Source organism: Anabrus simplex, chromosome 1, assembly GCF_040414725.1.
Source record: "Anabrus simplex isolate iqAnaSimp1 chromosome 1, ASM4041472v1, whole genome shotgun sequence".
Classification (NCBI taxonomy): domain Eukaryota; kingdom Metazoa; phylum Arthropoda; class Insecta; order Orthoptera; family Tettigoniidae; genus Anabrus; species Anabrus simplex.
In genome coordinates, this window is record NC_090265.1 from 1,719,002,801 (window position 1) to 1,719,019,166 (window position 16,366).

At 37.6% G+C, this 16,366-nt stretch overlaps 1 protein-coding gene across 1 annotated transcript in view; it reads right to left on the minus strand.

Annotated features, from left to right (window-relative positions):
- Positions 1-592: 592 nt before the first annotated feature.
- Positions 593-16,366, minus strand: part of LOC136858715 (myrosinase 1) — a 96,368-nt gene continuing 80,594 nt past the window's right edge. The window contains exons 7-11 of the mRNA XM_067138456.2: positions 7,447-7,594; positions 6,442-6,581; positions 4,308-4,442; positions 1,020-1,126; positions 593-938 (exon numbers count right to left, since the gene is read on the minus strand). Of these exons, the coding sequence (XP_066994557.2) occupies positions 827-938; positions 1,020-1,126; positions 4,308-4,442; positions 6,442-6,581; positions 7,447-7,594 (642 nt within the window). The 3' untranslated portion in view covers positions 593-826. The remainder of the gene's footprint in view (positions 939-1,019; positions 1,127-4,307; positions 4,443-6,441; positions 6,582-7,446; positions 7,595-16,366) is intronic.

Below are 16,366 nucleotides of genomic sequence, written 5' to 3' on the forward strand. Positions count from 1 at the left end.
GTACAGCCCCAGCATTTGCCTGGTGTGAAAATGGGAAACCACAGAAAACCATTTTCAGGGCTGCCGACAGTGGGGTTCGAACCTACTATCTCCCAAATACTGGATACTAGCCGCACTTAAGCGACTGCAGCTATTGAGCTCGGTCATCCTCTACTAACACTTCAAAAATTCAATGTAATGGCCAAAGAAAGACGAGGGTCAGAAAGGGCATGAAAATTAAAAACTCTCTAGGCCTCGCAAAGCTAATACCGTCAGGTCAGAAAAGAACAAGACTTGACCATGAGACGTCATATAGTGTAGATGAGAGTGAGGAGCCTGACACAAGCAAGTGGAAGCAATGCCAGGGCTCAGCTAAGGCCCCAATAGTTGCCAACCTACACTCCCTAGTTAGGATCCCCTGGGACCACTTTTAGTCACCTCTAATGACAGGCAGTGGAGACAAAGATGGACACAGTTGCTTCCTTTCAAGTCCTATCCTATTGTCACCACAAGCTCTGTCTGTGTCACTGTGACACAAATCAAACAATGAAAAACAATAATATTAATAAAACTGGGTGTTTTTTTTTTTACTAAGAAATCTGTAAATTTAACTTTTGAAGAATATTTTATTACAAATACTTATAAACATATTACTTCTGTGTTACATTTTGAATCATTAGATTTTCACTCATAATAGTTTAAAAATACAATCAAAATTTTGATAGCCTAAATGCCATTTTTAAAACCATTTTTTAACTGAAATAGAGCCTATTTTAGGTATGTAAAGTAAACATTTTAAAACCTAAAAGTCCAAAATTTCAGAACATATCTCATCACTGCAATTAGGTCAGTCCAATGTTCTCGTGGATATAATCTTCCTGAACATACGAGCAGAGTCTTTGGCTGTGCGCGGTCTGTCCTCGTGGTTGTAATCCACATGATACAAGCCGTACCTCTCCCTGGAAGGACAACAAAGAATTTCATGAGTGATGAGTGAGACTGTCTTAGATTTACCACAAATACTGGCCGTGAACACTTACGTGTAGCCTTTAGACCATTCAAAATTGTCAAGGAGACTCCAGGCACAGTAACCGGTCACATTGCAACCATCCCAATGGATGGCCTTGAGCAACTCAGCTAGGTAACTCTGTAACAACAGTGTGTCAATTCAAAGCCAGTGAGCTGGTCAACTTTTAAAGGGTACTCCATGTCACTCAAGATCTCTGGTGCCACACCGTTCAGTATAATTTTGTTTTTGTTACATGATAACAGCACAATCAGAATGTCAAAAGTGATAGGCAGATTGCCTAACAAGGGCAGGCCACGACTTTCGGATAACAGATTATCTTTAAACTTCGTACACATTTAGTAGTCCATTAGGAGAACATAATGTGCAAGTGGTAAGTTGTAATACTTAGGCATTCTCGGAAAAAACGCAAGGGAAATTTTCACATTGAATATTTACCAGTGCATTACGATCATGAACACAAGATGGCGGCAGTTGAGTGGTTAGCATTCAAGCTCCATAATCCCTGGATCGCTGAGTCGATTCCCACTCACCATATATTTTTTTTTCCACCACTGGTCATATTCTTTCATATATAAATGTAAAATAAGTGTTTGGTCTGTACATTGCTCATAATTTAAAAAGGATTATATTTCTGTATTGGTCGTATCCACAGTAACAAGGAAATGCACTTTTTAATTTTCCATAATTTCTGTCCATCTGCCTATCTGTCTGTATGTGCAAGCATCACAAGAAAACTCCTGAAGAAAGTTTAATAAAAATCGGTATACAAAGTGGGGGAATAAGTTGCTACAATCTAGGCCATAAGTAGTTTTATTCACGCTGAGTGAAATGTTAGTTTAGGTGAAGGCCTAAAAATTCTCAAATAGGTATGTTATTAGTGGTCATATTGATAAATACTACATAAGTTATATAGTATTAAATTTTCCATCATTTATGTTTTATACATTTTACCATACCGGCTATGATCACAGAGATATTCATGATTTTGGATTTTTGTTACTAAGTCCATATCAGCGCCGAGTCACGAGAAAATGGGTAAACAGAATTTAATGAATCTGGTATGTAAAGTCAGAGAATAAGGAACTACAGTCTACTATAAATAATTTTATAAGAGCACTAACATCACAGAGTCGAAAGGAAACTAAATGTGAAGGCCTACAATATAGAAAGCTCATAAAATTGATCAACAATAACATTACATTGACCATTATTTGTTGTGATGTGCTTCATTTCTTCTGTTGCCACTCATCTGCGATACATAGGATTACTGCTGCATACTGAGTATTTTTTTAAAAATTTTTACTTCGCACCAACACAGATAGGTCTTATGGCGACGATGGGATAGGAAAAGACTAGGAGTGTGAAGGAAGCGGCCTTGGCCTTAATTAAGGTACAGCCCCATTATTTTCCTGGTGTGAAAATGGGAAACCACGGAATACCATCTTCAGTGCTACCGACAGTGGGGTTCGAATCCACTATCTCCCAAATGCAAGCTCACAGCTGCGCACCCCTAACCACATGGCCAACTCGCCCGGTCGTACCGAGTGTAACAGCCTGCCTGAATATTGGCAGGAAATAGATGAGGAGTTAGATAACTTCCTTCTTTAGCATGCCATTCCTCTAGTTCAAAAATTTTCTGTTACTACTGGTATACTGGTTCATCATAGCATTCGAGCTATTCAATCCCTACTCTGGGGCACTGATTGGAATGAGCAATGTGCACACTTACAGGAATAATGGAAAAGGAGTGTTCATGGCAGTCTGCAGCCTGGTCATTCCAGCTCTTGGACTTTGAACTGTTGGATCGGCACTGTTCGTTAAAAGTGAGAAAATGTGCAGATTTCATTTGATCGAGTATTATATTTGATAACATTGCTTTTAATCACTACATTCCTACTGATGTTTTTGCAATGACCTATGTTGACTTCAGTTAGGAAAACCACAAAGTCTTTCTGAGAATCCCACAGCGAAGCACGGGTACATCAGCTAGTATTACATATGTATTGCAGGTCAAAGCATCCAAGTGCAAAGCAGTTCTGGGTATCTTAACCAATTTCACTGTCAGGTATGAGGGATTTTGAAAGTCACGATGGGCATACATTTTCAGGAAAACCTATTGCTTTGGTTGTTTACTTGTTGATAATTATAAATTTTATATTTTGTTGTAATGATAAAAATTAGTAAACAGCCAAATAACATTGGAAATTCAATAAAAGTTCATGCAAATGCACATATTTGTTCATGTTATTACCTTTGAATCGTAATATATGTGGAAGAATATGACCAGTGTTGGAAAAGAAAGTATGAACGGGACTCAACCCAGCGAACCAGGGATGGAGCTTGAACGCTAACCATTCCACCGCCGTCATCTCGTGCTCATGATCACAACACACCAGTACATATTTGACATAAAACTCCTGTTGCAATTGTCCTCGAGAACGCATATGAAGTTGTTTTCTTTTCTTGCTAGTGGCTTTACGTCGCACCGACACAGATAGGTCTTATGGTGACGACGGGATAGGAAAGGGCTAGGAGAGGGAAGGAAACAGCCATGGCCTTAATTAAAGTACAGCCCCAGCATTTGCCTGGTATGAAAATGGGAAACCACGGAAAACCATCTTCAGGGCTGCCGACGTGGGATTCGAATCCACTATCTCCCGGATGCAAGCTCAGAGCTGCGTGCTCCTAACCGCACGGCCAACTCCCCCGGTGGTGTAAGTAGTATGCCTTACTACTTGCACGTTATGTTGTTCTTATGGACTAGTAGAAGTGTACAAAGTTTGAAGATAATCCGTGATCCGAATGTTGTGGCCTCCCCTTGTAGGAGACATCACCTCAGAATGGAACTGAGGCCATATCATCATCATCATCATCATCATCATCATCATCATCATCATCATCATTATCATCATTATCATCATCTATTATCTCAGCTGCTGTGTGCAAGCACAGATGGCAGAGTAACCTTCAGTTTATTGGATGAGCCACACCATATGTATTCAAAACCAGAGGTAAGGTTCTCCACCTGTTCAATACTACTTACAATGTGTTATCATTAAAATATCACATTTTATTATTCCATGTGAAAATGTGTGATATTTTAATGATAAAACATTGTAAATAGTATTGAACAGGTGGATAACCTTACCTCTGTTTTCGAATGTAAATCTTTTTTCAATACGGACCATTGTGAAGTTTTTGACGTTAAGAAAAAAAAAACACACCATATGTGTCAACAGAGATCATCATCAACAACGTGGAGTGCTCAATGGACTACCTTGTCCCGAGAGCTACTAACCTTATAGAAGTTACATCGCCCAGCATCATTGAGCTGGCCATTGTCTGCGTAACCATTCTCAGTGATGATCACCTCAGGGTTGCCAAACTCCTTCTTGACGTACTGGAGCATTCGACGTAAACCCCATGGCACTACCTAGAGCACAGGAGATGGTTCCTTTTAAACATAGAGAAAGGTGGGATAGATGTTGCTTTCACTTAAAATTAATTTAGTTTCCATACTTAGACACAAATATAGGTTTCAGTTACCATGTGCAAGAATTCATTTGACGCTTTCTGTTTGTTGTCATGTCAGCATATTCTAAACTTTTCATTAATTATTTGTGCATAAATGTGATCAAATGGTATCAATTTCTCCTTCATTAATTAAATTGTGAACACTGTGAAAGCAGCAGATGCTCATGGTTAGAAAAGAGACTACAGTAACATCAATAAAGTAACATAAACTAAAAAGCAATTGCAGTCATTCTTGCTCTCTTTCATAGACCAGTTTTCCTAAAGCAGAGTAAAATGTAGACTGGAATAAATAGTTCTTAAATGCAAAAATAGGGCATAGTAAAAATATATACATTAATTGGCCACCACTCTGATAGCAATTTTGAACAATGTGGGTGGTCTCAGGGACGGTATTACGGAGACTCCTCACTTTCCTGTAATTAGCAATATGAGCTGCAAGTGCAGGGTTGCACCTTCTGAACTCCAATAGTGGAGCATTGTTGCAAGTCCTGCCACAGCAATAATAATATGGTATTACAGTGGAACCTCGATTCTCCATTTTTGGAGGGACCACCGTAAAAAAACATACAACACGGGAAAACGGAAAATCCGGGAATGAATGAACCATGAACAATTTGGCTAAACATCACAAAAAAGAAATATGTATACTTAAAATCTTACAAACACCCCTAAACCAAACCAAACCAAACTACAGCCCCGATGGGCCTTCCGCCTACCAAGCGACCGCTGCTTGGTCCGAACGCCTGCAGATTACGAGGTGATGCATGGTCAGTGTGACGAATCCTCTCGGCCATTATTCCTGGCTGTCTAGACCGGGGTCGGCATCTCACCATTAAATAGCGCCTCAATTAAAGGTAATCGTAGAATGAGTGAACCTGGAACCAGCCCTCATATCCAGGTAAAAATGCCTGACCTGGCCGGGAATCGAACCTGGGTCCTCCAGGTGAGAGGCAGGCATTTCTATTGAGGCAAGAAGATAAAGCACCATCACTGTCTCGAAGCACCAATGTAGCTGCCATGCATGGAACGACTAGAGTTTTATGTTCACATGATACAACACACAAAGAAAACAGTGAAGCGTTGATGTGTCGAGCTATTGAGACAGCTGATTGCGCTGGCTCAGTGTTTTGAAGCACACATACACTAGCCAACACTAATAGACAGTTCTTTTTAAAAAACAGTGTCCTTGCCTATATTCAAGATCTTAATCTTGTAATTTAAAGAATAAAAAACAAAATATCAGTATTGAAGGATGGAGTTATTGATTGAGGATCTCACAAGATTATACTATCAACAATACGGCTTTAAGATTTAATTTATTTCATGCAATGATTATGACAACCAGGCAAATAAAGAAAACATCAATTAAAATCACAATATTAAGATCTCAAAAATAGGCAAGGATATTGTTTTTTTAACGAACTGTCTACAGACGCTTTCAGAATCCAAATCATATTTTAATTTTTAATGTGTTTATAATGTCCTGGTTATATTTTTAATTTTTCTTGTGTAAAATTGGCTGAAAATGTTCACAATAATGGACAAAACATGTCCTGATAATTATTAATGTTGACTTGAAGAATAAAAACAAAATATCAGTATTGTAATGGTGGAGTTTTTGATTGAGAATCTCACAGGATTATTCATATTCTGCTGTCATCACCAATCACAGTTCTTCTTCAGCTCCCAACAAGCTTCCCAGCTTCAATGTCACAAGTTTATGATCTTCATTCTTCATGTGGGATGTGTAGGACAAACCCAGGAATAAGTGTTCTGATGAAGCAGGGGAGACTGTCCTTGCTTTCTTTCTACACTCACCTGTTGCATGTTCTCTGTCTTGTTCTTTGACTATTTTGTTTCATAGTATTTAAGGAGATGAAAAATGCTCCTGGTCTCACCTTGACATGTGAAGTAATGGCAGCCGGCCAGTTGGGGTCAATGTCGACAGAGACTCCCCAGTCTGACTTGGGGTCAATGTCCTCCTTGAGACTTACTAGCCTTGTGCTGTAATGGTTCAGTCCCAGGAAATCCGTGGTACCTGTGTGCACAAAAGTATTCACTGTTGCAAACAATCAACCTCATTGTCCTCATCGATGTGAACATAAATGGACAAATCAACAACACCAGGCATGAAGTCAGAGCTGTGCATATGAAACTATTTCCAAGGTAGCAAAGATTAAAGGGACACTTCAATTATTAAGGGTGAGTTCACATCACTTCTTACATATGTTATTTTTGCAGTAGCTGGTCAAACACTCACGTTCCCATTTTCATTTCTTGGTTGCAGATCAAGTTGCAAACCAACAACCACACCAGTACAATCAATTACATAACACCTCACTAGAACTGCTCAATGGAGTTTTAAATCCATGTGATATACGACAAGTCTCATCACATGTGAGACGATCAACAACTTTTCAAAGGATATGGTGACACAAGAGGACGCTTTATATGTCTTATACAACCTGAGGTTACAATATCATTCTAAGACTCCTTTAATGGACATTCAGACATTGTTATAGTTAGGTTTTAAGGAACATTACTTCTTTAATCAGTGGATAGATATATTCACCCTTCCTTACACTCCTCCATCCCCTCCTTCTCTACTGTTCATTATATACTCAATGTTCTTTAAGTACTAGAGAATGTTTTAAGACATATATGAAGGACATATCTTTATACCCCTTATTAAGATTTTCACCTAAACATATTTATAGCTGATGATGTTTAAAGATTAAACCAAACAAAACATTTACAAATTTGCTTAAAGCAAAATATATTGTATCAATTAGGTGGAACAATTGTTGTTGATTTATCCATTTAATACTCACTGTCTCAAGTTTCAGGGCAAGCTGTAAGAACTTCTCAAACCTGAATATACTTAATGTAAAAGTGCAACTAACCTTTGATACGTTTCACCCACGAAGGGTCCAAAGTTGGGCACCGAGAACGAGCACGCCCTTCTGCTTTTGAGTTCCGTTCCACGATCCCTTGCACAAGTGGTGGGAGGTCTCCTTTATCACTCAAGATTGGGTGTGCAAAAGTACCAAGCTGCAAAGATATCACTTCAGTCAGTAACAAGTATCTGTCCTCAACAAGACTCATCTAGACCATTGAAGCATAATTCAAAAACCCTAAAGTGCAGGAGTTTGGCTCAGTCTTCAGGTTGTGACTTTCACAAATGGGAAAAGTCCTTTCAGTTTTAATTACTGCATTGGTGGGGTGGAAGTTCCTTATGGGGATCATTGTTAAGTACCTAGGTGTTAATATAAGGGAAGATCTTCATTGTAATAATCACATAAATGGGATTGTAAATAAAGGGTACAGATCTCTACACATGGTTATGAGAATATTTAGGAGTTCTGGTAAGGATGCAAAGGAGAGGGCATATAAGTCTCAAATAAGGCCCCAACTAGAGTATGGTTCCAGCATATGGGACCCTCACCAGGAATACTTGATTCAAGATCTGGAAAAAGTCCAAAAAAAGAAAAGCAGTTTGATTTGTTCTGGGTGATTTCTGACAAAACAGTAGCGTTACAATGTTTGCAAAGTTTGGGATGGGAAAGACTTGGGAGAAAGGAGACAAGCTGCTCGACTAGGTGATATGTAAAAAAGTTTGTAAATTGTACTAAGTGGTATGTTCCGAGCTATCAGTGGAGAGAGAGCGTGAAATGACATTAGTAGATGAATAAGTTTGAGTGGTATAATAATAGAGTTTGAGGGATGTTCCACCATTCAACACAATGTAAAATATTTGAAATTTATTAAGTGAAGACCAGTTTTGACTCCCTTTGAGTCATCATCAGTTTTTATAGATAATTAAATCAATGGAAATCTGATACCGTAACAGTCATCATGGGGATTGCCTACATACATTTCATAGGTTGACAAAAAATCATGACAAAATTATACACACAATCGCAATTGCCTGAATACATATCAATAGGTTGTCCTAAAACATAATGACAAATTATGTACACAATGACATGAAACACTTGGCTCTTTAAGAAAGATCTTGGATCTGGATTAAAAATACTGTCGTGTGTTTGTAGAACATGGAACAGACTTGTCAGTCTTATTACAATCAACTTGAAAACATGTGAACCAGTTGAAATAAAACCTAATTAAAAATGATATACACATTGACATGAAATGCTTGCCACTTTAAGAAAGTTCTTGGTTCTGGTTTTAAAATACTGCCGTGTGTTTGTAGAACAAATGTATGAGAACTACACATGCCAAGTTTTACATCAGGGGATGTTGTCTGAGCCCATCCCAGTAAACACAGGGGTTAAGCAAGGATGTTTGCTGTCACCAATACTATTTCTGATGGTGCTGGATCTTATGATGAAGAAGGCAATGAATCGCCGAAGAGGAATTCAATGGGGACTGACAGGCAGGTTGGAGGACTTGGACTTTGCGGATGACTTGTGTTTGCTAGCCAACAGTTTTAAGGATATGGAAGCAAAGCTGAATGATTTAAAAACCGAAGCATCAGAGGTGGGATTGTAGATAAATGGAAAAAAAACCAAGGAGATGCGTTACAATAACCAAAACAAGGCACTATTAGTTTTAGGAAACCAAGAGATCGAACAAGTCAACCAGTTTTGCTACCTGGGAAGTATAGTCACCCCTGAGGGAGGAACTATAGAGGAGGTAGGAAACAGAATAAATAAGGCTAAAGGAGCATTTGCAATGCTGAGACCAATCTGGAAATCTAAGGAACTTAACACCTATACCAAACTACGCATCTTCAATACAAATGTCAAGTCAGTACTGCTCTATGGGTGTGAAACATGGAAGACTAACAAACAACTGATTAGCAGACTTCAAACATTTGTGAACAGAAGTTTGAGGAATATCCTGAGGATATGGTGGCCACAAGTAATCTCTAATGAAGAACTGTGGAAAAAAAAAACATCAAACACCCATTGATATTGAGATGCGTCGTAGGAAATGGAAGTGGATCAGGCATACATTACGGCGAGATAAAGACAACATAGCAAGACAAGCCCTGGAATGGAACCCACAAGGTAGCAGGAGAAGAGGCAGACCAAGAAACACATGGAGGAGGAGTGTAATAGCAGAAGGGATGGAGAAAGGAGGGAAGACCTGGACAGAGATCAGAATGATGGCGCAGAACAAAGTCCGGTGGCGGAAGTTCATTAATGCCCTATGCTCCACTTAGGAGATACAGGAAATAAGTCATAAGTCAAGTGTATGTAGAACACAGAACAGACTTGTTGGTCTTGTTTCAATCTACTTGAAAGTATATGAACTAGTTGAAATATACTCACTGACATGAATCACTTGGTATGTTAAGAAAGTTCTTGGATCTGAGTTAAAATTATTGCCATGTGTTTGTAGAACACGGAACAGACTTGACAGTCTTGTTTCAATCAACTTGAAAATATATGAAATACTGTATTAAAAATAAATACGTTTGACAATGAAACATATGACAAATATAGAAATTGCTTTGCTCTAGTTCACATAGTCTTGCAGTGCTTTTGTATAGTATGGAACAAACTTGTTGGTCTTATGGAGAGCTGATGTTACAAATAATTGGTAGATTTAAATTGGCTGAGGGGTTGGGGGAACATCCTTCATTATGGAACATCTGCTTTTGAAGTTGAAACTATCGTTTACTATTGTTGTTGATGTAGAATTGGTAGATCGTCTACTATTGTTGTTGATGTAGAATTGGTAGACGACAGTTTCAACTTCAAAAGCAGATGTTCCATAATGAAGGATGTTTCCCCAACCCCTCAGCCAATTTAAATCTACCAATTATTCATAACATCAGCTCTCCACAAGACCAAGAAGTTTGTTCCATACTATACAAAAGCACTGCAAGATTACGAGAACTAGAGCAAAGCAGTTTCTATATTTGTCATGTTTCATTGTCAAATGTGTTTATTTCAAATATTTCATATATTTTCAAGTTGACTGAAACAATACCAACAAGTCTGTTCTGTATTCTACAAACACACAGCAATAATTTTAACCCAGATCCAAGAACTTTCTTAAAGTACCAAGCGTTTCATATCAATGAGTATATTTCAACTAGTTCATATATTTTCAAGTTGACTGAAACAAGACCAACAAGTCTGTTCTGTGTTCTACAAACACATGGCAGTATTTTTAACCCAGATTCAAGAACTTCTTAAAGTACCAAGCATTTCATCTGATTGTGTGTAAAATTTGTCATTAGGTTTTGTCTCAACTGGTTTACATGTTTTCAAGCTGATTGTGGCAAGACCGACAAGTCTGTTCATTGTTCTACAAACACAAGACAGTATTTTTAACTCATATCCAAGAACTTTCTTAAAGTGGCAAGTGTTTTTATGTCATTGTGTGCATTTCATGTCAATGTGTATATTTCAACTAGTTCATATATTTTCGAGTAGACTGAAACAAGACCAACAGGTCTGTTCCGTGTTCCACAAACACACAGCAATGTTTTTAAACCAGAACCAAGAACTTTCTTAAAGTGCCAAGTATTTCATGTCAATATGTACGTTTCATGTCAATATGTACATTTCAACTAGTTCATATGTTTTCTAGTAGATTGAAACAAGACCAACAGGTCTGTTCCATGTTCCACAAACACACGGCAGTATTTTTAAACCAGAACCAAGAACTTTCTTAAAGTGCCAAGTATTTCATGTCAATATGTACGTTTCATGTCAATATGTACATTTCAACTAGTTCATATGTTTTCTAGTAGATTGAAACAAGACCAACAGGTCTGTTCCATGTTCCACAAACACACGGCAGTATTTTTAAACCAGAACCAAGAACTTTCTTAAAGTGCCAAGCATTTCATGTCAATATGTATATAATTTTTCATTATGTTTTATTTGAACTGGTTCACATGTTTTCAAGTTGATTGTAACAAGACTGACAAGTCTGTTCCATGTTCTACAAACACACGATAATATTTTTAACCCAGACCCAAAATCTTTCTTAAAGAGGCAAGTGTTTCATGTGATTGTGTACATAATTTGTCATTATGTTTTAGGACAACCTATTGATATGTATTTAGACAATCACCATTGTGTGTATAATTTTGTCATGATTTTTTTGGCAACCTATTGAGATGTATGTAGGCAATCCCCATGATGACTGTTATCAGATTCCCATTGATTTAATTATCTATAAGAAATGATGACTCCAAGGGAGTCAAAACCGGTCTTTGCTTGATAAATTTAAAATATTTTACATTGTGTTGAATGGTGGAACATCCCTCAAACTATTATATTAGTTATATGTCAACACAGAAATAAAAATTATAACCTATGATAAGTTTGAGTGGTGTTTTTAAAAGTGAAAAAAGATCACAATAAGAAGATAAAGTTGGAATTCAAGAGAACAAATTGGGGCAAATATTTGTTTACAGGAAGGGGAGTTAGGGATTGGAATAATTTATAAATGGACATGTTCAATAAATTTCCAATTTCTTTGCAATCATTTAAGAAAAGGCTAGGAAAAGAACACTTAGGGAATCTGCCCTAAATGCAGATCAGGAGTGACTGATTGATTGATTCAGATAATAATTGAAGGGCTTCTAAGTATCATGGCTCATGAAATAAATAAATAAATAAATAAATAAATAAATAAATAAATAAATAAATAAATAAATAAATAAATAAATTGTATCTGATAACCTGTGACCAGATTTCCATAGTTGCTGTGTGAAATGAAATAGTTTCAATATAAGTTCAAGACTACTAGTGTAAATAAAGCTCAAGTGCTGGGTTAAATATACAGTATTTCTTCTAATCATCAGTTCAACAGCTCAATGGAGACCAGGAGATGGTCAGCTTGGTTGCTGGCTGCTTACAGCATAATTAAATGGAGTTGGAGTTCTTAATGGTCTTAATGTGTACTAGAATGCGAGAGGGAGCTAACACACAAATTATTAAAAAATGAGATATTGACATATTTGGATATTATTATAATATACTTATTATCCCACAATATATGAATAATTATTATCCACTTTACTCTCCCACGGTACAAAAGAAAGATTTTGGAATATTTCTGATTCATAATATTGCCATGTGAGAGGGAGCTAAGCCAAGCGGTAACATTATGTCAGTTAGTGGTAGCCAATAGCACATACGCTTTCAGTCTCATGTTTTAGTGTTGACATCGCGGCTGATGGTGAAGATGATTCCATGTTGCTGCTGCTTGGTGTTTAAAAGGGCCTAACATCTAAGTCATTGGCCCATGATTCCATGTCTAGTAGAAGTAAGACATCTAGAAAATGGCTGTTTGGGAGAAAGTTGAGATTTTGAACAAAAGTACTGGACAACCTCGGAAACACAGTACATCAATAGATTTCAAACTCATTACAGCTCATTCATGCTTACAAAATGTGGAGTGCTTGTATCCTGTTGGCAGGCTGCTGCAAAACACAAGGATTTTATATCCCTGCTCTCTTACATCCCTGAAAACCATCATTTCGTGTACCATGCTATTCAACCAGACACTCAAGGTGCAAACAATAAGGAGGAGGAGGAGGAGGAGGAGGATCCAGATGGCTGAAAGTAAGTAATGGTTTTGATACAGAAGGCTTAGTGTCAGTGTGTCTAAAATGCAACAAGAAAATCATGTTAAAGTAAATCTGAATCAAACTGTGTTTTGAAACAAGTAATTGATGAAAATTGGACTGTTGTAAAAGTAGCCCAGTTTTTAAATTTCATTTTTTCAAATTTGGCAATATGGATCTGATAGTTTCAGATAAATAATGGATATAAGAAGACAATTTTAATTTTCCTATATTTTTTGGATTATAAATCATTGTTTATGAACCAAAAAAGTGACTGTTATGTGCTCAATTTCATGCAAAAAAGATAAACTCAAAACTTGAAGTATCTCAGTTCCATGTCTGTGTGAGTTAGCTCCCTCTCACATTCTAGCACTCAAATATTCTTGCTAAATTGTCATTCTGTGTGCTTGATCCCACTTCAAATGAGATTGTCATTCTAGTCTGAATTCACCAATTTCTCCCATAAAACATTTCCAAGTTTGATGAGATTTTCAACAGGCTTTTGGTTAAGTTCTGATTTCCATTACTGTCCAATTAATATGATCATCTGGAATTCTCATACATGTTGTACAATCTTAGCCTACTCTTGAAAAGTTTGTCAGAAATGGATCTGACTTTGAAACTCCCACAAATGTTGTCACTTCTCACTTTGTCCACCGGCTCATCTCGGCAGCACATAGCTTACCCACATGTTGCTTCTTTGCAGGTCAATATTCTGCACTGCATAATGTGGCTGGTTTTATTGCTATTTTAGGGCCTTTATCCTTTGTTCTGACAGGAACTTAGCACACGAGGGCGAAACGCAGGCAACCAAGAATGAGTTAGCTGGAAAATTTATAATGTCCAATAACGGACCATTATATTGGTATTATAAATTTACTCATTCGGAACAAATATTTTAGGTTCCCTATGGGAATCAACATCTACATCATTTGATGGCCAGGCAGGCATCAATTTTTGAAAATGAGACATAGCTCTCATAGTGCATTGGCACTGCTGGTGGCTTCAAGTAGCCAGTGCAGTGGCCTGCACGGTATGCACTAGCCTTGCGTCTTGGGTGGTGTGCTAAGTCCCAACTGACGAGCCTAACTTAGCACACGAGGGCGAAACGCAGGCAACCAAGAATGAGTTAGCTGGAAAATTTATAATGTCCAATAACGGACCATTATATTGGTATTATAAATTTACTCATTCGGAACAAATATTTTAAGTTCCCTATGGGAATCAACATCTACATCATTTGATGGCCAGGCAGGCATCAATTTTTGAAAATGAGACATAGCTCTCATAGTGCATTGGCACTGCTGGTGGCTTCAAGTAGCCAGTGCAGTGGCCTCCACGGTATGCACTAGCCTTGCATCTTGGGTGGTGTGCTAAGTCCCAACTGACGAGCCTAACTTAGCACACGAGGGTGAAACGCAGGCAACCAAGAATGAGTTAGCTGGAAAATTTATAATGTCCAATAACGGACCATTATATTGGTATTAGGAATTCTCCAGTCGCATAGTTCTCCAGGCTGATACCCTCATATCATTATGAGATGTTGATGTCTGTGTGTCTTTTGAGACGATTGATTCTAGATGTTGAAAATATTGAACTTCTCTGTGCGGGGTTTCCTGCAGGTATATGCTACTTCAGGTGTGAGTGTTAGTAAAGTCTTCTGATTGCTGTTTTTGAGACCATCTGCTTTTAGAGCAGATCTCCACTTATCCAGCCTCTTCTCTTAATCCTCTTGACCTTCATTTATGAGGACATCATCATGCATAAACTTTCAAACTTTGAAAATGGAAGACATGTAACACATAGGCTCCAGCCCCACATTTGCTATTGCATAATACATTCACAAAATCAGAACTTTAAAGCAACATATGAATTTTATATTTTATTTTAATTTATTTTATTTTAAGGTTGCTCAAATTAGAGCTTACTCTCACACAATGCTTACAAAAATATAATAATAATAATAATAATAATAATAATAATAATAATAATAATAATAATAATAATAATAATAATAATAATGAGGGATAAACAGCCAAAAATTCTTCCAGTACAAAGTAACAAAGATTCAGTCCCACCAAACAAAGATGAAATTCAGAAGATGGTCATGGAACTAAAGAACAAGAAAGCTGCAGGAGATGATGCAGTCACAGCAGAGACACTGAAAAGTGGTGGAGAAATAACCAACCAGGCATTAGTCCATGAATTGGTAAAGATTTGGGAGACTGAAAAGATCCCCAATTAAAGGTAAATGGCACTGATTCACATCTTGAGCAGATATGGGGTTTGATAAGAGTCATTGAAGATCTCGTAGTCATCTTTGTCAAAGTATTAATCGACATCTTGAGTGAATGTGGAGTGGATGACAAAACGACAGAAATTATCAAGCAGACCCTAATTCTCACCCACTCTAAAGTAAAATTCATGAGTGAATTTTCCAAGGAGTTTGAATTTAAAACAGGAGTAAAACTATCATCTTCTTTAATTGCGTGTTGGAGAAGATTATCTGTGAATTGGTTTTACGTCCCACTAACTACTTTGAAGATTTTCAGGTATGCCGAAATGCCAGAATACTTTCTGCAGGAGTTCTTTTACATGCTAGTAAATCTACCAACACAAGACTGATCTATTTGAGAACCTTCAAATACCACTGGACTGGACCAGGTTCTAACCTGCCAAGCTGGGCTCAGAAAGCCAGCACCTTAACCAACTGAGACACTCAGCCCAGCAAGAATAATGAATAACTGACCGAGAGAGTGGCCATGCGGTTAGGGGCAAGCTTGCATTCAGGAGATAGTGGGTTCGAACACCACTGTCACCAGCCCTGAAGATGGTTTCCCATTTTCACACCAGGCATATGCTGGGACTGTACCTTAATTACGGCCATGGCCGCTTCTTTCCCAGTTCTAGCTCTTTTCTATCGTCACCATAAGACATACCTGCGTCGGTGCTACGTAAAGCAACTTGTAAAAAAAAGAACAAAATCCAAATTCTTCAGTCTATTCATGACTGTAACTAGACCTTATTCTCTTTAAATGAAGCAGGTACAAAAGACTATCACTTTATTGTTGACTGGAGCAGAAGTTCACACATCATGCGGCTGTGTAGAGATGCAACTAACTTGTCATTAACCTGCAACTGCCAAAGAAACACAGTCATTTCCCATGTGTATCCAATGTGTAACTAATGGAATATCATACATTTTCATAATTATAATTTTCATAATTATATACATCAGTTCAGTTTTTTGAGTTTTTCATGCATTT